Source organism: Dermochelys coriacea, chromosome 1 (genome assembly GCF_009764565.3).
Source record: "Dermochelys coriacea isolate rDerCor1 chromosome 1, rDerCor1.pri.v4, whole genome shotgun sequence".
Lineage (NCBI taxonomy): Eukaryota > Metazoa > Chordata > Testudines > Dermochelyidae > Dermochelys > Dermochelys coriacea.
The window spans coordinates 212,939,848-212,963,972 of NC_050068.2; the positions used below are offsets into that span (position 1 = coordinate 212,939,848).

Below are 24,125 nucleotides of genomic sequence, written 5' to 3' on the forward strand. Positions count from 1 at the left end.
TTTACCAGCTTAGGTTAAAACTTCCCCAAGGTGCAAACTATTTTACCTTTTGCCCTTGGACTTTATTGCTGCCACCACCAAACGTCTAACAAGTATATAATTGGGAAAGAGCCTGTTTGGAAATGTCTTTCCCCCCCAAATCCTCCCAGCCCTTACACCCCCTTTCCTGGGGAAGGCTTGATAAAAATCCTCACCAATATGCATAGGTGAACATAGACCCAAACCCTTGGATCTTAAGAACAATGAAAAAGCAATCAGATTCTTAAAAGAAGAAAAAGTAAAAGAATCACCTCTGTAAAGTCAGGATGGTAAATACCTTACAGGGTAATCAGATTCAAAACATAGAGAATCCCTCTAGGCAAAAACCTTAAGTTACAAAAAGACACAAAAACAAGAATATCCATTCCATGCAGCACAGCTTATTTTCTCAGCCATTTAAAGGAATAATATCTAGGCATATCCAACTAGATTACTTACTAAGTTCTAAGACTCCATTCCTTTCTGTTCCCGGCAAGAGCATCACACAGACAGAGAGAGAGGCTTTGTTTCTCCCTCCCCCCAGCTTTTGAAAGTATCTTGTCTCCTCATTGGTCATTTTGATCAGGTGCCAGCGAGGTTATCCTAGCTTCTTAACCCTTTACAAATGAAAGGGTTTTTCCTCTGTCCAGGAGGGATTTTAAAAGTGTTTACCCTTCCCTTTATATTTATTACAACCCCACACACATCTGTCGAAGCACCTCTGTCCTGAATTGCAGCACCCTCTGTTATTTCAGTCTTGCTCTGCACTGCAGCTCTGCCAGTGACCTCACTCTTGACCCACTATTCTAGGCCTGGGCATGTCTTAGTACACCATGCTGCATTATTTGCTGCTAGAGGTGCTTTACCTTTACATCATCTTTTTTGGAAACATGGGAGTGCATCTAATCAGTATATTTTCTTGGGCTATCACATTATTTTACTGTAAACTGCTGACTGCCTTTGGCAGATCAAACTGGCTGGGTGAGTCCCTGTGCTATGGTATGTATGTGACCCAAGTGCCCCACGTTGGCAATGGATGGGGGTACACAGTTACAAATCTATATCCAAGGATTTGCCTAGACATGCCCAGACAGGCATGTTTCGCCTGTGATCAGCATGATATTTCACCAAAGGGGGCCTGTGCATAGGCGCTGGCTTCCTTCAGGTTTGGGGGGTGCTCAACCTCCCCGCTCTGCCCCAAGCCCCCACCCTATCCCACCTCTTCCCACCCCCTCCTCCCAGCGTGCCCGTCCCCACTCCAGCTGATCGCAGCAGGAGGGAGGCGCTGGGAGGGAGTGGGAGGCACTGATCAGCAGGGCAGGAGGCTGGCAGGAGGCATTGGCGGGAGCTGGCTAAGCAGCCACTTATTTTTTTCTGTGGCTGCCTATGCCCATGTGTGGTCTCTGCCGAAAGTTAAGAACTCACTGATCATCATAGTTATTGCGGGATGGATGGGTGGAAAAATTTTAAGTTATGTAACATGTAGAACATTGTGTTCCAAAGCTGCTGGAGGTGAAACTGGTCATCTGGGGTAGGGTGATTCTCATGGCTAACTCACTCAAGAGTAGGAACAGCTCACAATCTATCGACCCAGCCCAGCCAAGTGTTTACACTCTGACAAGATGCAGGCTGGGCCTTTACAAAGCACAAAAATCCCAAGAAAAAGGTCTTCACTAGGGGTTAGCATCAGGGCAAACTGCCCTCATTATGAAAAGAGACAAAAGGTCTGGAACTGTCTAATAGGAGAAAGAAGGGCCCAAGGTGGTATCCATTAGGGAGGCAATACTCTGTCAGCATCTCTGTCAGCATCAGCACTTTAGACCTGATACTTGAAGTGCTATATGGACTGACCGTTGGGAGAGAAATACCACGTTAGACAGGAAAGGAGCTTGTTAATAAATATAGGCTGTAGATTATGTTTCACATTTTTCTTTTATCTGTAGCTATATATTTCCAATCCTTATACTTTCTTCAATTTGAATCTTTACCTTAAGCTTTGTTAAATAAACTTTAACTTCTCTTTGATTTTACTATAGACACTAGTAAGTGCTGTGTGCTAAGGAGAGTGTTGTAACTGAGGTCAAACTAGTAAGCTGGTGGGCACTGCTTCCACGGGGGCAGTGAATCTGTGTGCACTAAGGGTATCCAGAAGTGAAGGGACTGGGTGCTTGAGTGTAATGAAGTGGGGTGTACAGACAGGTTAGCAGGATACATGCCCTGGGGCCAAAGCAGAACTCTGGGGACTAACTACCTCCAGAAATTTAGCAACAGGTTCTCTCTGCTCTGCCTCAAGGACTCACTCAGGAAGCCTAAGGGCTAGGGAGTGCAAATTGCTAGCCTGCAGAGGGAAAGAGTTGGGCAATCAGAGTCCAGGGTAGGGCACTTATGTTGCCAGCAGCCGGTCGTTTTGGGTGAATTTCCCTCGGTGGGCCCAAACAAGTCTCCCTTGACCCATAAGCAGGCAGTAGCAATTCACCTATACCAATGGGTAACCTCAAAAGTGTCACAATGTGCCACATGACCTTGTAGCTTATGCCAATGGGCACACATCCATTTTTTCTTTGAAAATTATATTAATTTGAAGCTTTGGTGGCAGCTTATAAGGGGTTGGAGAAAATTCAATGTCATGCTGTCTGATTGGCTCACAACTAGGAGCAGGGCAGATGTCAGAAAACCAGGCAGACACCCTAAACTGATGGTGTGTGCTATAATTAGATCTCACCAAGCCAGTAATAAATATGAAATCCTGGACCACTATCTCAGTCTTACCATGGAGTCACAGACAGTCCCCTTATATTCTCCAGTCTGTCTTGCCACCCAGGCAAGCTGGACTATGTGAAAAATAGTCACTTACACAAGAAATCACACCACATTCAGGTTGCTCCTAGTCCCAGGAAACCAGTCACTTACCCAAGATCTTACACCAAAAACAAAATTGGCAGCCAATTCTATACTAAACTAAGGAACGGTTTATTAGCTAAAAAAAGGAAATGAGAATTATTGAGAGGTTAAAGCAGGTAAAAAATATGCACAGGTGAGTCAGTCTGTAATTCCAAATGATAGCAGAGATCTAGTCATCTGCCAGTTTCCCAAAAGTCCCTCAGGGCTACCCAGAATAACTGGGGATCTCCATCTTCTTGTTCTGTTATTCTGGCCTGTTATTCATATTCCAAACAGTGCAGAGATGAAGGATCTTTCTTTGAATCCATGCTTATAGCTTCTTACAGAAAAGAAGCTGCTAGGTTCACTACCCACATGGGCTCTTCCTTTGACGATGGAGAGTGAGGAATGCATTTAGAGTCTTTGATCTCTGATCATTACACACAATGACTGCTTGCTTTGTCCACTTTTCTGTTAAAGTTCTTCATTTGCATTCCACAAGGCTTCTTTCCCATTTGATGGGTTAGTTACTGGAGTATACACAATGTAAATGTTTGCTATTACATTATAACGGGATACAGGTAAGTGAAAACAATGCATGTACCATCCCATTAGTTTTCATGAAGTTTCAACACCAATATACTCTTACACATTTAACAATCACTTTAATCCATACTAACACACAAGTGAATTGGCCTAGGGCTTTGGCATGAGCTGGCATCTGGTCTGTCAGCACCACATGTAGGATTTGGGCACTTAACTGGGCCCCTCTTTAGCATAGAATATGCTTAGGGTGTGTAGTCTAGTGGTTAGAGCTTGAGTTTGGAAGTCAAAATTTCTTGGGTTCTATTCTTGGTTTTTCCACTGACTTGCTCTGTGACCTTAAAAAAATTGCCTCCATTCTCTGTGTTTTGGTTGCCTAATCTATGAAATGGGGGAAATGATATTTCCCTCTCTCCCACAGGTGTTCTGAGGCTTGATTCATTAATGTTCATAAAGCTCTTTACAGCCCTTGAATGTAAGGCACTATATAAATACAAAATATTAGTATTCAGTCTTTGTTTGCCGTTGGTGGGAATTACTTGTATCCTGCACTGAGAGAACAAGGCCTCCAGGAAGCAGATATGTGGCATTAGAGGTGCTGTTTCACTGAGTAATAGAAATTCAATATGGAAAAAATCTGTTGGGCTAGGACACTCCACTCTGCCCAGTGCAGGTTTGTTCAATATAATCTATTTTCTAGGGGCTTGTCTATTTTGTTTTATTTTATTCTCAATTTTCTCACCATAGCCACTAACATGATATAGCTCATGCCCATAGTACCCTACTGTGCAGTGTTGCATCCTCTGCTGTTGAACCTCTCTCCTGCTGGAGCTCCTTTTCATCCAAACACTGAGACATTCTAGTGAGGGGGGGGAAACTCTGAGCTTTATCAGTCATGCCTGCACTGTATGAGCATTCACACAGCACTGAAGAAACTCCCAAAGTCTTGTTCTGGCATTCAGTGGGCTCAGTGTGAAAACTGGGTAGATCCCTTGTATATTTCTTCTTTGATTGTTCCAAAGTACTTGTCAGTGATGTTGAAGGAATATCTGCTCAGTATTACAGAACTGCTTTAGCATTCCTGCTTAACACAACAGAGATTGCACTTGCTTTTCTGCTTGCCTAGAACAGTGGTTCTCAAAGCTGGTCGGCCACTTGTTCAGGGAAAACCCCTGGCGGGCCAGAACGGTTTGTTTACCTGCTGCATCCTCAGGTTTGGCCGATCGCAGCTCCCACTGGCCACGGTTCGCCGCTCCAGGCCAATGGGGGCTGCAGGAAGCGGCGTGGGCCAAGGGATGTGCTGGCTGCCCTTCCCACAGCCCCCATTGGCCTGGAGCAGTGAACCATGGCCAGTGGGAGCCATGATTGGCCGAACCTGCGAACATGGCAGGTAAACAAACCAGTCTGGCCCGCTAGGGGCTTTCCCTGAACAAGCGGCTGACCGGCTTTAAGAACCACTGGCCTAGAACATCTGAACTGTCTGCTGTAGTTCTTTCACTATTCCAGCTTGAATTCTACTCTTACCCAGATTGAAAGGGCCTTCTTCAGCTTTCATTTCTAAGTGTGTAAATCCAGAGTAGCCGCACTGAAATCAGCAGAGGTACACCTGCATAAAACCAGTGTGAAATGAGAATTAGGCCCAAAGCATTATTCAGTGCCCATTTTTTGTGTACTTCTATATGCCAGAGAAAGATGAGAATGTTAGCTAACTCTTATCTTTGACAAGAATCACTGATCCAATGTATACTGGTCTATAATCACAAAATCTGCTGGTGAATCTGAAATGGAAATACAGCATTTTACAATCATGCAAAGAATGTATTGAAATGTTACACTCATGTTCAGATATGACAATGCTGTGGGTTGGCAGTGGGAAATTAGTGTGAACTTGACTTGTTACTTTGCAATTTCTTACTATTTGCAATTTCTACTCAAGATTTATAAATATTGTAGAAGTAACGTGGAATCATAAATTACCAACGGAGCCAGAATTTTGTTCCGTATGTGACATTTTTACTACGACTACAAAGGCTTTTTAAAAATGGTCTACAATTCCCTGGGTTATGCAGAAATTGACCTTATAGAAAGTGGATTACTCATGCATGTGCTTGTCTAGCTTTCTTAGACATTTCTAAGCTATCATCTTGATAATAAAATATTGCATCCCCGCTTTTTGAATGCTTTACTGACATGGAAGAAAGTGTTTACTCTGAGCATCTTATTTGTTATTTGTTCTATTCTGGTGATTTTTCTTGTTGCAGGATCTGGGAGTCCTCCTTGCTCCAGGCTGCCAAGGAGAATGATGTCCAAACCATTCAGAAACTGCTCACCTGCCATACTTGTGATATTCATCAAAGAGGTAAGGTACTCCATATGGTGTCCATGACTAAGTTAGCTGCAAGGAGAGGACACCTTGGGACTGAGAGTCTGGAGGATGGCAATGTTCTCAAGCAGTAGAAAAGGGTGAATCTTGGCAGGTTGGGGTGAAAACACTCTTTGTGTGAGGTTAGGGAGTCCTCAGGATTGAGTGTGTTACTCTCTGTAAGGTTTCAGAGTAGCAGCCGTGTTAGTCTGTATTCGCAAAAAGAAAAGGAGTACTTGGGGCACCTTAGAGACTAACAAATTTATTAGAGCATAAGCTTTCGTGAGCTACAGCTCACTTCATCGGATTTGCATCCGATGAAGTGAGCTGTAGCTCACGAAAGCTTATGCTCAAATAAATTTGTTAGTCTCTAAGGTGCCACAAGTACTCACTCTCTGTAAGATTCATCTCACCAGGCTGGCAAAGGAACTTATGACACATATATATGACTCTCTCTCTCCAGGTGCCCTGGGGGAGACAGCTCTTCATGTGGCTGCCTTGTATGATAGTGTGGAGGCTGCACAGATGCTGATGGATGCAGCTCCAGAACTTGTCAATGAAGCAATGACATCAGAATTCTATGCAGGTAAGAATGCCAAGATGAATAGACATGGGCTGAGACTGCCGAAATGGCTGAGAGATATGGTATAGTTGCTGAGATTCTGTTAGTTTTGTGTCCAGATCCCAAGGTGCCCTTTATAAAATGGTCTGTTTCAGGGAATCATATTTTACTGTCATTTAACTGCATTTTCAAAAACCCATGGGTGCTGTTGTGTTCCCAACAGATCTCCAGGAAATGAAACCTATACCATATTCCTTTAAAAGAGGGTGCATTTAGAGGATCATTTTATCCTTGGAGGATATCTTATTCCCAACTACCACCCCAAAATCTGAGATCCAATAATTATATCTGGACTCCTAGCTAAGCACAGTCAAGTTTTGAGTGGAAAACCTCCAAGGAAAGATATAAGTGCTGGAGGAAGTAGTATTGATTCAGTAGGTGATGCTTTTCCATCTAAGTTATTCCTAAACCTAGTGTCCCAGTGTGGTGCTAGAGGGAGATATGCTCTAGGGAGTGGTGTGATTGATTCACTAGAGGTTGGTCACCTCTCTGAGTCAGTACTGTCCCAAATGCCTCACATGTTGTTAGGAGGATGCAGTGCTGCTGGAGCGGCCATCTTCCAGATGAGAAATAAAATCTAGGCCCTCCAGAGTGGGGTTATTAATTCCAGGGTTTGTAAATTACATTCTACCTCCATTAATTCCCTCTGCATTTTCACTTGGATATGGATTTTTTCTTTAGGGTCTACCGAGAACTGTATTGTCACTGTGCATTGTTAAAGAGTTGCCTCCTTCTACCCCAGAACCAGCTGCAAGGGAGGAGAGAATATGGTCTAGTGGCTCAAGTAGGAGATGGGGAGTCAGGAGACCTGAATTCTAGCCACCATCCTGTTACTGACCAAATCACTTAATTTCTCTGCATTTAGTTTCAGGCTAGTGATTCCAGGCTCTTGCACACAGATTAACGTGAGGTTTAATTGATGAACATTTGTGAAGTGCTCTGAGATCCTCAGCTGGAAAGTGTTACAGAAGTGTAAAATATGAGCAGGAGCATAAGTGGAATTAATGAGGCACTAAACCACTTCACTGAAAAGTGGTGAGAGAGAAATTGCAAGTGTAATTTATTTAACAGCAATTAATTTCACAGTTGCAAGTCCTACCTTAGGACTAAGACACAATAAAGGCGGTATTCGTGAAAACAGTGGGCAAAATTCTGCTGGGGTTAATCCACTGAAGTCATTGGGACAGCCAATGTAACAGAGATAAGAGTTTGGGCTGCAATTTTCCAGGAACATTAACCACTCACATGCAACTGGAATTCCATGGGAGCTGGGCAGGTGACTTCCTTAAGGTTCTTTGAACACCCCAGACTTTGCCCATTGGATTTTTCAGTTATTTACTAATAAAGTGGCCTTGGTTGCACAGTGGATCTCTGAAGTGCCTCTGGTCCCTGTGGTGCAATGTTGGCATTACAAAAGGGGTGTGATTGTGTGTTGCAGGGGAGACTGCTCTCCACATCGCTGTGGTGAATAAGAACTTCAAACTTGTGAAGGCGATGCTTGAGAAGGGGGCTGATGTCAACAACCCACAGGCCACTGGCTACGTCTTCAGACCCAGCAGCCACAATCTCATTTACTTTGGTAGGGTTTCATCTGCAGGCCTTGACTGCCACCAGACTCTTCTTCTCTGGCACACTATGAGTTCTGTGACCTCTCTGGATCTGGTATGGTCTGCTCCCTTTCTGGCCCTCTCTCTGTCAGGGCCCCATATGCTCTGGGAATTCCTGTCTATGCAACTGCTATGCAATGCAGACCTTTCTACAGAATTGTGCTCTAGAAGTTCAGCTTTCATTTTCTAAAAAATGTTAAATCTCTAGTCCTTGTGTAGACCACTTGCCCTAACATGACCTGAATGAAACCAATGGAGTAATGACTGCCTGAGTCTGCAGCCAGCCTGTTGTAATAGCTCTGTGATGAGCCTACTTATCCAGTCTTTTCATTTGGGTGATAATTCTGAAGCCTAATGATAATTATTATGCCATTGTTTCACTCCCAGACCAGGGATAGTTAAAACTGAAGTTTTATTAACTTTAGTATAAAAAAACCAAACAAATACACCTTGCACAAGCCCTATTACTGCTCAGCACACCTATCTATGTCTCTGCAACCAGAAAGAAAAGGAGTACTTGTGGCACCTTAGAGAGTAACAAATTTATTTGAGCATAAGTTTCATGAGCTAAAGCACTAACACGGCTGCTACTCTGAAATCTGCAACCAGAATATCCCCTTTGACCCCCCCCAGTCCCCGAGCAGACTTTCTGTCCTTAAAGGGATAGGGCACAGGAGAATATAAGCCTGATATTGCCTTATGAGTGCTACACTCCTCCCTCATAAATGTAATGTCATCCCAACATTTCTATTTAAAAAATATATCATACAGTCCATCTATTTGACTTATTAGCAGTCATCCAAGTTCCACAAGTTTGTAACAGTCATTCTCAAGTTAGTCTTTAAGTATCTTCCTCTGTAACAAGCTCTGGTACTGACAGTGAAATCTTCTGCAAGTGTCTTTAGTTTATTTTACATTCAGCAAAAAGTTTCTATGGCAATTTTAGTTCCATTAGCCAACTGAATAGTTAGTTCTGAACACCTTAAATTCCCAAAGATATTCATATCTTACGGAATAACAGTTCCTATACGATCAGTGCTATAACCATGACATGCCGAGTTACTGGGCATATGGCAAGCTAGTTAGAAACCATATCTCTCACCGTGCCTCAGTGGGTCACAGCTGAGGATGCCAGATTCAGGACAAGCTACTGAGAAATGGGGCAGACTCTCCCCAAATTGGTGGTTATTCTACCAAGCCAGTAACAAAAGTAAACTTCTATCTCACCACATTGGTTAATATAAAGTCAAAGATGCAGTCTCCTTGCATCGCAACCCTTATTTCACCCCCAGACACTAGACTTTGTGATGAGTGGCTATTGAAAACCAATTTAATCAAACCAAGGTTTCTTCTGATATCAAGAGATCATCCACTTAGCCAGGTAGATATATAATTCAGATCTTAGTCAATAATCACACTGCTGCCAATCCATTAGTAACTGAAATTTAAAGGTTTATTTATATGAGAAAATAAATGGAAGAGAGTTAAAATGGTTATGCAAAAAGAAAAGGAATACTTGTGGCACCTTAGAGACTAACAAATTTATTTGAGCATAAGCTTTCGTGAGCTACAGCTCACTTCATCGGATGCATTTCTTCTTTATGAGAGTATCCAGTTTTGAGAGCTCATTCTTAATCTTTCCCTGTTTGCTGTAGAGGATGTTGATCAGGTGGTTCCGCAGTTTCTTTGAGAGTGTGTGGCACAAACTGTCAGCATAGTCTGTGTGGTATGTAGATTGTAATGGATTTTTTACCTTCAGTCCCTTTGGTATGATGTCTATCTGTTTGCATTTGGAGAGGAAGATGATGTCTGTCTGTATCTGTATGAGTTTTTTCATGAAGTTGACAGATTTCCATTCTATACAGCTAAATTCAATGCCTTGCATAATGACAGGTTTCAGAGTAGCAGCTGTGTTAGTCTGTATTTGCAAAAAAGAAAAGGAGTACTTGTGGCACCTTAGAGACTAACAAATTTATTTGAGCATAAGCTTTCGTGAGCTACAGCTCACTTCATCGGATGCATTCGGATGCATTTTGTGAGCTGTAGCTCACGAAAGCTTACGTTCAAATAAATTTGTTAGTCTCTAAGGTGCCACAAGTACTCCTTTTCTTTTTGCGAATAGACTAACACGGCTGCTACTCTGAAAAATGGTTATGGAAATCATGTACATACAAGAGATTGAAAAGTTCTTATATCAGATTTGAAGCAGTGATGGAATAAACTGCTAGTTTGCAAATTTCTATCTGGAACTTACCCCAGTATCCCAGTATCTGGAACCTTGATTAGAGCTTCCTTGTTATTATAGGCCCAAGATGGAGTCCAGAGTCACATGAGCAAGTCACATGCCCTTACATGCTTTGAAGACTCACAGGAGCAGCCTTTACCCATATTCTGGCTAAAGCATCCACAGGAAGGCTCACTGGGTGGGGACGAGCTTCTTCTATGGCCGATTGTGAATGTTAGATGTTCTTTAATGGGCCATCAACTTGAATAGTTCATTCACAATGTGCTAGCCAGACTGGATGTAAATTACCTTGGGGATGTTATCCCAGGAGCAAACACATTTGGGATATAGATCTATATAGCCAATATTCCTAACTTCAAATACTGTGATGATATACGGATATAAACAAGCTAATCATATTTAGCAAATCATAACATTTTCATTAACACCGTACATGATTTACTTTGTACACGATTTGTTGCAATTGTCTAACAATGGCAATATTCATTGTATAAATGGTCATGTCTCTATCATACAGCATCACAATACTGAAGTAACATAATTATAAACTATCCAGAGCTATCAAATACTTCATTTCCCAATATTACATCAGCCTTGGAGAGAATGTAAGATTAGGCCAAGGGATAGGCACTTGGTACAGCATGTAACAAACAAGTGGATAAATCCATGATGCATTCACTAGTCCAAAAGCTGGATTTAGACACTTATAAGTAGGTGTTCCTAATCGTTCATATGTCAGTGGGACTCTTCTCTTGCTGGTCAGGTGACTTCACATGTTAGTGGATTGTTCTGGTGATCTGTCCTCTTGTGCATTGCTTGTTTCAGGTTCCATGGTCTCGTGTTGGCATTCATGTTTCTCTACAGCAGGTGTGAATATCATATCACTCCAATCAGCTGCTTTCAAGTTTACAGAATCAACTACATCCTCATTTCCCAGGAATTGAGGGTCTGCGCTATGGGCAGTATCTGGAACCATCACATAATGTGGTTCATCTTCATTCTAAGAATCATTGGAATCCAAACTGCTGTCCTTTTGATACCTCTTATTGCACTAGCTTGCCTTGTTTTCTGTGTCTTATCATAGAATATCAGGGTTGGAAGGGACTTCAGGAGGTCATCTAGTCCAAACCCCAGCTCAAAGCAGGACCAATTCCAGGCCCAGATCCCTAAATGGCCCCCTCAAGGATTGAACTCATAACCCTGGGTTTATCAGGCCAATGCTTAAACCACTGAGCTATCCCTCCCCACCTGTGGTGGGTTAGATGATGGAATTATATCCCCAAGTAAGAAGTCACAGGAAAGTAAAAGATTGCAGTGAAGAACTCTAACATATCCTTTTACATCTTCTGCTTTTACTTCATAGACTGAGCTATCTCCTTTCCTTTGAAGTACTATATGAATCTTTTAGAGTAGCAGCCGTGTTAGTCTGTATTCGCAAAAAGAAAATGAGTACTTGTGGCACCTTAGAGACTAACAAATTTATTTGAGCATAAGCTTTCGTGAGCTACAGGAAATGCATCCGATGAAGTGAGCTGTAGCTCACGAAAGCTTATGCTCAAATAAATTTGTTAGTCTCTAAGGTGCCACAAGTACTCCTTTTCTTTATATGAATCTTATCTTCCCACTAGGATCTTAATTTGCCTTTTCCTCCTTTCTCTGAAAGGTTCCTGACAAGTACTCTGTCACTTCGTAAGAGAGCAGCACCATGCACTTGTGGAACTCATGGATTTGACTAATAAGTCAAATGGATGGACTGTATGTTAGACGTTTTAATATAAATGTTGGGACGACATTACATTTACAATGTGTTGTCTTGTGGTTTCGTAAGAAGGAGGCACAGTCTGGATGTAGAAGTAAGGCTTTATTAGATCTAAAACAGAAGTACATAAAACAAAGGGAAGCCATGTGCTCCTATCTGTTTAGCTGGTGAAGCTGACTATGGAGTGCCTCCAGCCAGTTTTCACTTGCCCCAATCCAGTTCCCATTAACATGTGCTCTGCTCTTAAAGGCCCAGTACATGCTCCTAACATATGAGGGGGGAGTGTGGCATGCACAAACGAATGTCAGGATTAGATTTACTTTTGCCCTTTAAGAGCTCTTTCGTGGCAGCAAGCACTGGGAGGGAGGGGGGAAAAGCGGGCACACGGCGTGCTCATGGAGGAGGCGGAGCGGAGGTGGAGGTGAGCTGGGGGTGGGGCAGGAAGCTGTCAGTGGGTGCAGAACACCTACCAATTTTTCCCCATGGGTGCTCCAGCCCCGGAGCACCCACGGAGTTGGTGCCTATGCACCCACCTATAACGACCCCCCTGGGTCCAAGCCATTTGGCTGTTATAGCTAGGTGTTTGTTGTAGCAAAAGAGAGAGAGGGCACAGCTCCTCCAGCCCCAGGGCCACGGCGTTGGCAGTGTCACAGAGCTCCTCACCATCCCAATGTGCCCCCCACCTCCGCTTCATCTGGACCACCTTGGCGAGCCCTCTTCACCCAGAACCTCTCCCCACTGAGCCCCAAACAGCTGTACCTGGACCCCCACCTCACTAAGTCTCCCCCCTGCTGAGTCCCCTACACTCAGACTGCACCAATGAGCCTCAACTACTTTTGCCTAGACCCCTTTCAGAATCCCATTGCCCCTGAACCCAGAACCCCCCAACCAGACCCTGTGCATTCAGATCCCCGCCCCACACCTAGACACCTCATTCATCTGCCCACAGTCAGATTGCACCACACAGAACCCTCTCATCCTACACCTGGATCCCCCCACACTTGGATCCTGATGGGCTGAGCCTGCCTGACCACACCTGGTGCACCTAGCATGGAGGGGCAGGGCCCCAGGGTGTTTCTGGGGCAGGCCTGGCCCTTGCGTTGTATCAGGGTTGGGTGCAGCCTCACCACAGAGTCCATGTCCTGGGGAGGACTGCAGGGTGATTTCCCACCTCCATGCAGCCAGTGGCCTGTGCTCCCCACTGCCATGCTGGAGTCTCCACATTTATTTATTGACAAATAAAATTTACAAAATTTTAAAATATTGTGTGCATAATTTTTAATTTTTTTTGGCTCAGAATTCCCTCAGGAGCAGCAACTGCAGGCTGCTCCTGGTAAATCATATGCAGTATCAGCTTTATCTCTGCTTTTCCTATACCACATCCTGACTCTGCCAGATTGCCTGCAACAACACATCTTCTCTGGGCTTGCTTCATGTCTGCATGACTGCTCATACCATACAGACTATGCTGACAGCTTGTGCCACACACTCTCAAAGAAACTGTGGAACCACCTGATCAACATCCTCTACAGCAAACAGGGAAAGATTAAGAATGAGCTCTCAAAACTGGATACTCTCATAAAGAACCAACCTTTCACACAAACTTCCTCGTGGCTGGACTTTACAAAACTAGACAAGCCATTTACAACACACACTTTGCTTCTCTACAAAAGAGAAAGGACACTAAGCTATCTAAACTACTACATGCCACAAGGGGCCACAACAGTGGTTCCCGTAACCCACCCAGCAATATTGTTAATCTATCCAACTATACGCTTAGCCCAGCAGAAGAATCTGTCCTATCTCAGGGCCTCTCCTTTTGCCCCTCCACCCCCACGAACATGATACAGTTCTGTGGTGACCTAGAATCCTATTTTCGACGTCTCCGACTCAAGTAACAAACCTCTGACCAACATATTAACCCACAGAGACCTTCCTACCAACACTACAAAAAGAAGGATTCTGGGTGGACTCCTCCTGAAGGTCGAAACAGCAGCCTGGACTTCTACATAGAGTGCTTCCGCCGACGTGCACGAGCTGAAATTGTGGAAAAGTAGCATCGCTTGCCCCATAACCTCAGCCATGCAGAACACAGTGCCATCCACAGCCTCAGAAACAACTCTGACATCATAATCAAAAAGGCTGACAAAGGAGGTGCTGTCGTCATCATGAATAGGTCGGAGTATGAACAAGAGGCTACTAGGCAGCTCTCCAACACCACTTTCTACAAGCCATTACCCTCTGATCCCACTGAGAGTTACCAAAAGAAACTACAGCATTTGCTCAAGAAACTCCCTGAAAAAGCACAAGAACAAATCTGCACAGACACACCCCTAGAACCCCGACCTGGGGTATTCTATCTGCTACCCAAGATCCATAAACCTGGAAATCCTGGACGCCCCATCATCTCAGGCATTGGCACCCTGACAGCAGGATTGTCTGGCTATGTAGACTCCCTCCTCAGGCCCTACGTTACCAACACTCCCAGCTATCTTCGAGACACCACTGACTTCCTGAGGAAACTACAATCCATTGGTGATCTTCCTAAAAACAGCATCCTAGCCATTATGGATGTAGAAGCCCTCTACACCAACATTCCACACAAAGATGGACTACAAGCCGTCAGGAACAGTATCCCCGATACTGTCACGGCTAACCTGGTGGCTGAACTTTGTGACTTTGTCCTCATCCATAACTATTTCACATTTGGGGACAATGTATACCTTCAAATCAGCGGCACTGCTATGGGTACCCGCATGGTCCCACAGTATGCCAACATTTTTATGGCTGACTTAGAACAACGCTTCCTCAGCTCTCGTCTCCTAATGCCCCTACTCTACTTGCACTACATTGATGACATCTTCATCATCTGGACCCATGGAAAAGAAGCCCTTGAGGAATTCCACCATGATTTCAACAATTTCCATCCCATCATCAACCTCAGCCTGGACCAGTCCACACAAGAGATCCACTTCCTGGACACTACAGTGCTAATAAGCGATGGTCACATAAACACCACCCTATACCAGAAACCTACTGACCGCTATTCCTACCTACATGCCTCTAGCTTTCATTCAGATCATACCACACGATCCATTGTCTACAGCCAAGCTCCATGATATAACCGCATTTGCTCCAACCCCTCAGACAGAGACAAACACCTACAAGATCTCTATCATGCATTCCTACAACTTCAATACCCACCTGCTGAAGTGAAGAAACAGAATGACAGAGCCAGAAGAGTACCCAGAAGTCACCTACTACAGGACAGGCCCAACAAAGAAAATAACAGAACGCCACTAGCCATCACCTTCAGCCCCCAACTAAAACCTCTCCAACGCATCATCAAGGAGCTACAACCTATCCTGAAGGACGACCCATCACTCTCACAGATCTTGGGAGACAGGCCAGTCCTTGCTTACAGACAGCCCCCCAATCTGAAGCAAATACTCACCAGCAACCACACACCACACAACAGAACCACTAACCCAGGAACCTATTCTTGCAACAAAGCCCATTGTCAACTCTGTCCACATATCTATTCAGGGGACACCATCATAGGGCCTAATCACATCAGCCACACTACCTGCGCATCTACCAGTGTGATGTATGCCAACATGTGCCAGCAATGCCCCTCTGCCATGTACATTGGTCAAACTGGACAGTCTCTACGTAAAAGAATGAATGGACACAAATCAGACGTCAAGAATTATAACATTCAAAAACCAGTCGGAGAACACTTCAATCTCTCTGGTCACTCGATTACAGACCTAAGAGTGGCTATCCTTCAAGAAAAAAGCTTCAAAAACAGACTCCAATGAGAGACTGCTGAATTGGAATTAATTTGCAAACTGGATACAATTAACTTAGGCTTGAATAGAGACTGGGAATGGATGAGTCATTACAAAAAGTAAAACTATTTCCCCATGTTATTTCTCCCCCCCACCCCCCACTGTTCCTCAGATATTCTTGTTAACTGCTGGAAATAGCCTACCTTGCTTGTCACCATGAAAGGTTTTCCTCCTTCCCCCCCCCCTTGCTGGTGATGGCTTATCTTAAGTGATCACTCTCCTTACAGTGTGTATGATAAAACCCATTGTTTCATGTTCTCTGTGTGTGTATATCTATCTCCCCTCTGTATTTTCCACCAAATGCATCCGATGAAGTGAGCTGTAGCTCATGAAAGCTTACGCTCAAATAAATTTGTTAGTCTCTAAGGTGCCACAAGTACTCCTTTTTTTTTGCGAATACAGACTAACAGGGCTGCTACTCTGAAACCTGTCATTATGCAAGTCCTGGATGGTTTGCTTTAATATGTTAATTTCAGCTATCACATCTTAGATTGCATCAATACTAGCTTTTAGTTCCCTTACCTCATTGATCAGCATGGGAGACTCCTTTTCCTTTCAGAGTAGCAAAATGCATCCGATGAAGTGAGCTGTAGCTCACGAAAGCTTATGCTCTAATAAATTTGTTAGTCTCTAAGGTGCCACAAGTACTCCTTTTCCTTTTCCTTTGGGAGGAAGTGCTTCTTTACTCTCTGACCAGTGCTCTGTGTATAGGGCGACCGAACAGAATTATATGCAACTGCCGTAGCACATATGCCTCCATTCTCCAGCTTCTGCTCTTTCTCTTTTTGATCATTTACAACAGTGTGCAGCTTCTCAAACAAGGTCTCATCTGCAACCTGATTATCTTTTAAGTAAAGTTGAATCACAGTCTGAATATGAAGTGAGCTGTAGCTCACAAAAGCTTATGCTCAAATAAATTTGTTAGTCTCTACGGTGCCACAAGTACTCCTTTTCTTTTTGCGAATACAGACTAACACGGCTGCTACTCTGAAGTCTGAATATTGTCATTCTGCAATCCTGTCAAGACTGTATGGAGGAACATGTTTTGTACAAAGACAAGGTCATTTCTTAGGTCAGAGTCAGCTTCTTGTTAGGCTGACAAACACTATGTCTCAAATCAAGGGCTCAGACTAAGAAATCCAGAGGTGTCTGTTCTGGCTCTTGTATTGCTCTTGAGAGCTGCAGGTAAAGTTCAGTTGCACATTTTCTTGATTATAGGATTTTAAGATACCCCTCAGTTTTGGCAGGCTCAGATTAGTTTTTCTCTCCAAGTAGCCCCTGAAGCTCAGTGCTGGGCAAAGAGCTCTGATCACATATTTTCTGCCTCAGTGTACCTCATTTGAGTCCCACTTTCAATTGATTGGCTTAACCTGTCCTTTTGGTGGAAATTCCCAATCTTCTCTGTAGGTTTAAAGTCTTTCTTTAAAATTGCTTTTGTTTTCTGTGGTAGGCTGACAGATTTGACAACAGGGGGCTGGTTTTAATTTTTTTCATCATTTCATTCTATTTTAATTTTTCACTGTATCATTTCTGAATGGTCTTTCATCAGTTTTTCCCGTTTGCTGCTCCATTGCTGTAGCAATGAGGTGTAAAATCTTATCTTTTAATGACAGCAGTGCAGACACTCCCTGATCTTCCAACTCGTCCTGCTCATGTAAATAGCTTCTTCTATATTTGACTAAAGCAAAATGACATTTAGCTTCAGTTTCACTCTGACTTGACCCAGAAATACCCAGCGAGTCACAAACTTCTCTTAAAACTTCATCCCTTAGTAGTATTAAAGGGCTCTTATGTCCATGTGAAGGTCCTCTAACTCCCCCAGCCAGAGTACTTACAAACAATTAAATCTCCCCTAGCAGCTTTTCCTGGAACAGTCTACAAAAGATTCAGGTTCAGGTTTGTCTCTTAGGGTAGGTTTGCACAGCAAAAAAAAAAAAGAAAAGAAAAAGGACTGCAGCAGCAAGTCTCAGAGCCCAGGCCAACTGACTGCCTCATGGAGCTTGAGCTTCAGGGCTAAAACTAGCAGTGTAGAAGTTCAGGCTCAGGCTGGAAGTGGGAGGGTCACAGAGCCCAGGCTCCAGCCCTAGCTCAAACAGCTACACCAAGGGTCCCCAGACTTTTCAAGGTGGTGCCCTCCCTTACCCCTGTCCGCACCCCCCTTCCCAAGATCCGGGAATGGGGCCGTGGCTGGGGGTGGGGGGTGTGCGGACAGGGGTAAGGGGGCTGCGGCTGGGGTCACAACAGCTGGGGACAGGTTGGGGTCTGGGGCCAGGAGTCCCAAGACTGGCCAATCAACTCCCAGAAAATGGAAGTCACTCCCTCGTTCAAGTACAGCTGCTCGGCACTTAATACTTCCATTTTATTCTGACCGCTGAGTGAACCTTCTGCTGTATTTGTTATGGCCACTGACATGAAGAAGTCCTTGCTAGTTGGTCACAGGTGCACAGCCAGATTTTGGTGAATCTCTGGTGCAGTGGTTCTCAACCTATTTATCATTGTGGCCCACGAAGTATTTCCTGGGCCATAGGTTGAGAACTACAGTGCCCCACACTTAAAAGCCCACCCAAAAACCATTATGCTCAGTGCCCTCTGCCCAGAGACCCCTCCACAGAGTGGGACCAAGAGCAGAGAGCGGGGTGCGGGCCCTGGCACAATTTGGAAACCCCATTTTCTCAAAACTAGCAGATACTTTTGGAATATCTTTTATGACCGCCACCTTGGAGTAAACCACACACCTGATTGCCTCAGAAACCTCTGCCACCACTTTACCCTCAGGTTTCAGAGTAGCAGCCGTGTTAGTCTGTATTCGCAAAAAGAAAAGGAGTACTTGTGGCACCTTAGAGACGAACAAATTTATTAGAGCATAAGCTTTCGTGAGCTACAGCTCGCTTCATCGGATGCATTTGGTGGAAAAAACAGAGGGGACATTCAAAAACCAGTTGGAGAACACTTCAATCTCTCTGGTCACTCGATTACAGACCTAAGAGTGGCTATTCTTCAACAAAAAAGCTTCAGAAACAGACTCCAACGAGAGACTGCTGAATTGGAATTAATTTGCAAACTGGATACACTTAATTTAGGCTTGAATAGAGACTGGGAATGGATGAGTCATTACACAAAGTAAAACTATTTCCCCATGTTATTTCTCCCCCCCACCCCCCACTGTTCCTCAGATATTCTTGTTAACTGCTGGAAATAGCCTACCTTGTTTGTCACCATGAAAGGTTTTCCTCCTTCCCCCCCTCCCCACTGCTGGTGATGGCTTATCTTAAGTGATCACTCTCCTTGCAGTGTGTATGATAAACCTATTGTTTCATGTTCTCTGTGTGTGTATATCAATCTCCTCTGTTTTTTCCACCAAATGCATCCGATGAAGTGAGCTGTAGCTCACGAAAGCTTATGCTCTAATAAATTTGTTAGTCTCTAAGGTGCCACAAGTACTCCTTTTCACTTTACCCTCAGTTGACTTTGCAATGCTGAACTGGTTAGCAATAGGCCTGTAGCATTGTGGGGTAGCCAGCTTCCAGACAATTATGGCAACCCATACTTCTGGATTGTTATTGACTGCCCTCATATGTGTGTCCTGATGCTGGAGGGTCGGGGCAAGCTGCTCACAAAGCTCCAGAAACATAACTTTCTTCATGTGAAAGGTCTGGACCCACTACTGGTTGTCCCAGATCCACATGACCATATGGTCCCACCAGTCTGTGCTTGTGCTTGTGGCCCAGTCTGTACTTGTGGATCCAGAAGTGCCAGTCTACACAGGTGGCATCAGTGGCTATCCTGAGAGTTCGCAAAAAGAAAAGGAGTACTTGTTTTGCAAATACAGACTAACACGGCTGCTACTCTGAAACCTAGCCTGAGAGTTGTAAGCAGCTTCAGCTAGTTCAAGTCCTCAATGTCCTTGTCCTCTTCCTCCTCTGACTCCTCCTCCAGATGCCTTTTGGTGGGTCAGGAAATGCTGCCCGAATGTCCACCAGCATCTCATCTAATAGGCCTGGGACCGTACAATTCTGGCTAACCTACAGGAAAGGAGTGGCTCCTTTATTTCAGAAACTTTGTTCTGTTCAATGGAACTTCCCCTACAGGCAGGAAATTCCCTGAAGCATAGATGGAATGGTTTCAGAGTAGCAGCCGTGTTAGTCTGTATTCGCAAAAAGAAAAGGAGTACTTGTGGCACCTTAGAGACTAACAAATTTATTAGAGCATAAGCTTTCGTGAGCTACAGCTCACTTCATCGGATGCATTTGGTGGAAAAAACAGAGGAGAGATTGTGTGTATATAAATCTCTCCTCTGTTTTTTCCACCAAATGCATCCGATGAAGTGAGCTGTAGCTCACGAAAGCTTATGCTCTAATAAATTTGTTAGTCTCTAAGGTGCCACAAGTACTCCTTTTCTTTTTTCATAGATGGAATGTTAAGGCTACAGGATTGTAGCAGGCCTTTTCCATATCCAAATCCTATGATCCACTTCAGGAGTATTCTTTTATTTAAAGATTGATTTTTCCTTTCAGATTTTGCTGGGCCAGAGCCTCAGGTGACATAAATTAGAGTAGCACAACCGTTCTATGCTACCCATTTCTGACTGTAATTAAACCGTATCTAGCAGAGAAATTTACTGTCTTTTTTTTTTTAAATGAGCTGTCATTAATTTTCACTTAGAGTTGTTTGAAACTCTCTGGAGAGGAGTATGTGACTGGGTGTTGAGGAGGTTGGCTCAGGGTTCTGCTTTCCCCATGCAGTTTTACTCCTGACTAAATCAAAATCCATATCCACTGAAATTTGGCATCTTTGAGCTTTTAGCCCCAGAGGGTTTTTAATATTCTCTTGTAAATCTGCCTGGCTATTGTTTAATTACAGAGTGGGGAAAGCAAGAGCACTTCAAAAATAAAGGTAATAATCTCCCCATGCGATTGCTTTTAAAAAATAGAGATAGATTTAGATAGAAACTTTTCAAACAAAATGTATCCGGTATGATTCTGCTCTCATTCACATGAGTGTAAATTGGAAGAAGCTCCACTTAGGTCAGCGTATGTTAGTTCTTGCTTTAGATAGGGCAACTTTTGCTCTTTCTGGGTGAAATTCAACCTTGTGAATAGGGACAGTATAAGACTGGTGTACTACTTACATTCCACTTAGGCCATGTCTACACTAGCACTTCTGTCGGCAAAACTTTTGTCACTTAGGGGTGTGAAAAAACACCCTGAGTGACATAAGTTTTGCTGGTATAAGAACTTGTGTGCACAGTGCTGTGTCAGTGGGGAGATGCTCTCCCGCCAACTTAACTATTGCCACTTGTTGAGCTGATTTTATTACTCTCTCCTGTTGGCATACTGTTGCTACATGAGCGCTCTTACAATGGCACAGCTGTATTGGTACAGTTGTGCTTCTGTAAGCTTGTAAGTGTAGACATGGCCTTACACTCTATTTCGCAGGCTTAACTGAGACTGAAGTAGTGCATGGGCGCTGTGCTGTGTCTCTGCACAGAAGTTCATTTCACCTTCTGTTCACATTAAGCTTATACTTCCCCTTTTGACCTATTTTACTTTGTTCACTCATGAACTCATAGAATCATGGAAATGTAGGGCTGGAGGAGATCTTGACAAGTCAAGTCCAGCCCCCTGTGTTTAGGCAGGACGAAGTAAACCTAGAGCATCCCTGACAGTTGTTTGTCCAACCTGTTATTAAAAACATCCAGTGATGAGGATTCCACATATTCCTTTGGAAGCCTGTTCCAAAGCTTAACTACTTTTATATTTAGAAAGTTTTTCCTAATATTTAACATAAAATTCCCTTGCTGCAAATTAAGCCAATTACTTCTTGTCCTATCTTCAGTGGACCTGGAGATATAACAGCCCTTAACACATTTGGAGACTATTATCAGGTCCCATCTCAGTCTTTTTTCCCCAAAACTAATCGTGCCAAGTTTTTCTAACCTTTCCTCATAGTTCAGGTTTTCTAAACCTCTGATAATTTTTGTGGCTCTCCTCTGCACTCTTCAATTTGTTCACATCTTTCCTAACACATGGCATCCAAAAATGGACACAGGACTCCAGCTGAGGCCTTACTGGTGCTAAGTAGAGTGGGACAATCACATCCCATATCTTACCCACAACACTTCTGTTAATACACCCCAGAATGATATTAGCCGTCATCACAACTGCATCACACTGTGGACTCATATTCAGCTGTCATCCTAAGCAATTTCTCTTCCTCCATGGTGTTTTCCGCTTCAGACACTTATAAAGAGTTATTATGTCCTCTCTTTGTTTTCCTTAACTCCGCTATACAACTCCTATTAAACTATTTTAATCTTTCTTCATAAGCAATCTCTCCATTCCCTTAAAGGTGTGCTGAAAACATTGTCTGTGACCGTTTTGTTTCTGTAGTATGCATGAAGCAGGAGGCCTGAGAGAGTTTGTTTTAACTCAGGGTTAGATGGGTTGCGCTGACTCACTGCTATATGGTCTCCTCTAAATCCCAGCTCTTCAGCTGCCAGCTCATGCAAGATGTTCCTACATGTCTTCTCAGGTGTGAGCAAACCAGCCCTCCTCCGCCCACTCCACTGCCTTCCCATTCATTGTGGGATCCAGCTCCAACTGTATCCAGTTCCAAATTGTCCTCCTTAGTTTTAAAACTCTTTGTGGATTTTCCCCACTCAGCATTGCAGAGCTAGTTTCTCTACCCAACCCCAGACCCTCCCTGCTCCCTCTAGCTGTGTGACATAGGCCTTCGCTCTCCCTCTTCTCATTGTTTTAGTTTCACTTTGTTGGTTCAGGACCCTTCTTCTCTGTGGTTTCTTCCATGTGGAACAGCCTCCCTGGATCTCTTTGCCTCATTCACTATCCCGCTCTTTTAAAAATCCTGTCAGCAAACACATCTCCTCTGCCTTGCTTAGGCAGTACCTCCTGATTTCTCTGCTCCCCTTCCTGTTGGGTACCTCTGCAAAGCATTTGGAATACAATTTGCATGGGTTTTTTACATAAAGATGTGTGTGTGTGTGTGTGTGTGTAAGGGATGTGCTTAGTGGTCTGGGTTTTTTGCCCTCTTTTCGTCTCCTCTCTTTAACTCCATATTATGTATTCTCTTGTCTCCATTCCTTTCTCTTCAGGGGAGCACATCTTATCCTTCGCAGCCTGTGTAGGAAGTGAAGAGATCGTCCGGTTGCTCATCAAACATGGCGCCAACATCAGAGCACAAGACTCCTTGGGTAAGAGCTCTTCTATGGCCTCTTTCAAGGTGCTGTGCGAATGGTGTGGTACCAAATGATGGTACCTTTGTGGGACTGTGTCTGAAGTTGTTCAACTCACTTTAAGAAAGGTTCTGGTGAGACTGAGAAGGTCCAGTGAAGGGCAACAAAGGGACATAGCAATATGGTGTTGTAATGTACTCAGCAGCAAGCAGTCCCTCCCTAAGAGCATAGTCCAGGCTTTAGGGAGACCCTGTGTGGTGACGGTAGGCTGCAAAGACTGTGTCTGAGAGCCAGAAAGAGAGAGAAAGCCACAGGGTCTATCTGTGTGCATCAGTCTCATTAAAAAATCCCCTTTGTGTTCATTAAAGCTGAGTCCTGTCTCTCCTCTGCAGTGAGACACACCATGGGCAGGATTTACATAGGAAATGAGATGGCCAGAACTAGTGTTTCAAAATTATGAAAGATGCTAACTTGAATCCTAGGGAAAAACATCCCAGTTGGTGAGGTGGTAATATCAGAGCTGGCTAGTTGGAACAACGGTCTGTTCCAGGATGACTAGTCCTATACTGGAACCTTAAATAGACTTTTGCCTAGATAAAATACAACACCAACTGCCTTTTATTATTCAGTTTTCTGTGGATTGAAGGACTTTAGATGGGGGCTGCTTTTCCTTAACTGTCAAGTGGGGCTGTTCATACTGTGCAGAGCCACACAGAATACTAATGGAAAGCCCTCTTGTACAGAGGCTGAGCAAGGCCTGTTTATTGACCATCTGAGAGTCTGTCAAGATTGGGAGGTGATTTGTGTTTCTCATTTTACCAGTTATCTCATCCCTCTGTCTCTCTCTCCACTACAGGGAACACTGTTCTCCACATCCTGGTTCTCCAACCCAACAAGATCTTTGCCTGCCAGATGTACAACTTCCTTCTCTCCTATGACAAGAGCGAAAGGGAGCTGGGAGCCCTGGACTTAATCCCTAACAACAAAGGGCTCACTCCATTCAAACTAGCTGGGGTTGAGGGCAACACTGTGGTGAGTTTGTGTGC

General features: G+C 43.9%; 1 protein-coding gene across 2 annotated transcripts in view; it reads left to right on the plus strand.

Moving 5' to 3' along the window:
* LOC119862273 (transient receptor potential cation channel subfamily V member 6-like) overlaps window positions 1-24,125 on the plus strand; it is a 161,996-nt gene that overhangs the window by 123,084 nt on the left and 14,787 nt on the right. The window contains exons 2-6 of one of the 2 annotated variants that reach the window (XM_043513507.1): window positions 5,703-5,800; window positions 6,267-6,389; window positions 7,864-8,004; window positions 22,999-23,097; window positions 23,936-24,111. In XM_043513507.1, coding sequence (XP_043369442.1) covers window positions 5,703-5,800; window positions 6,267-6,389; window positions 7,864-8,004; window positions 22,999-23,097; window positions 23,936-24,111 — 637 coding nt within the window. The remainder of the gene's footprint in view (window positions 1-5,702; window positions 5,801-6,266; window positions 6,390-7,863; window positions 8,005-22,998; window positions 23,098-23,935; window positions 24,112-24,125) is intronic. The other variant, XM_043513518.1, reaches the window with a different exon arrangement.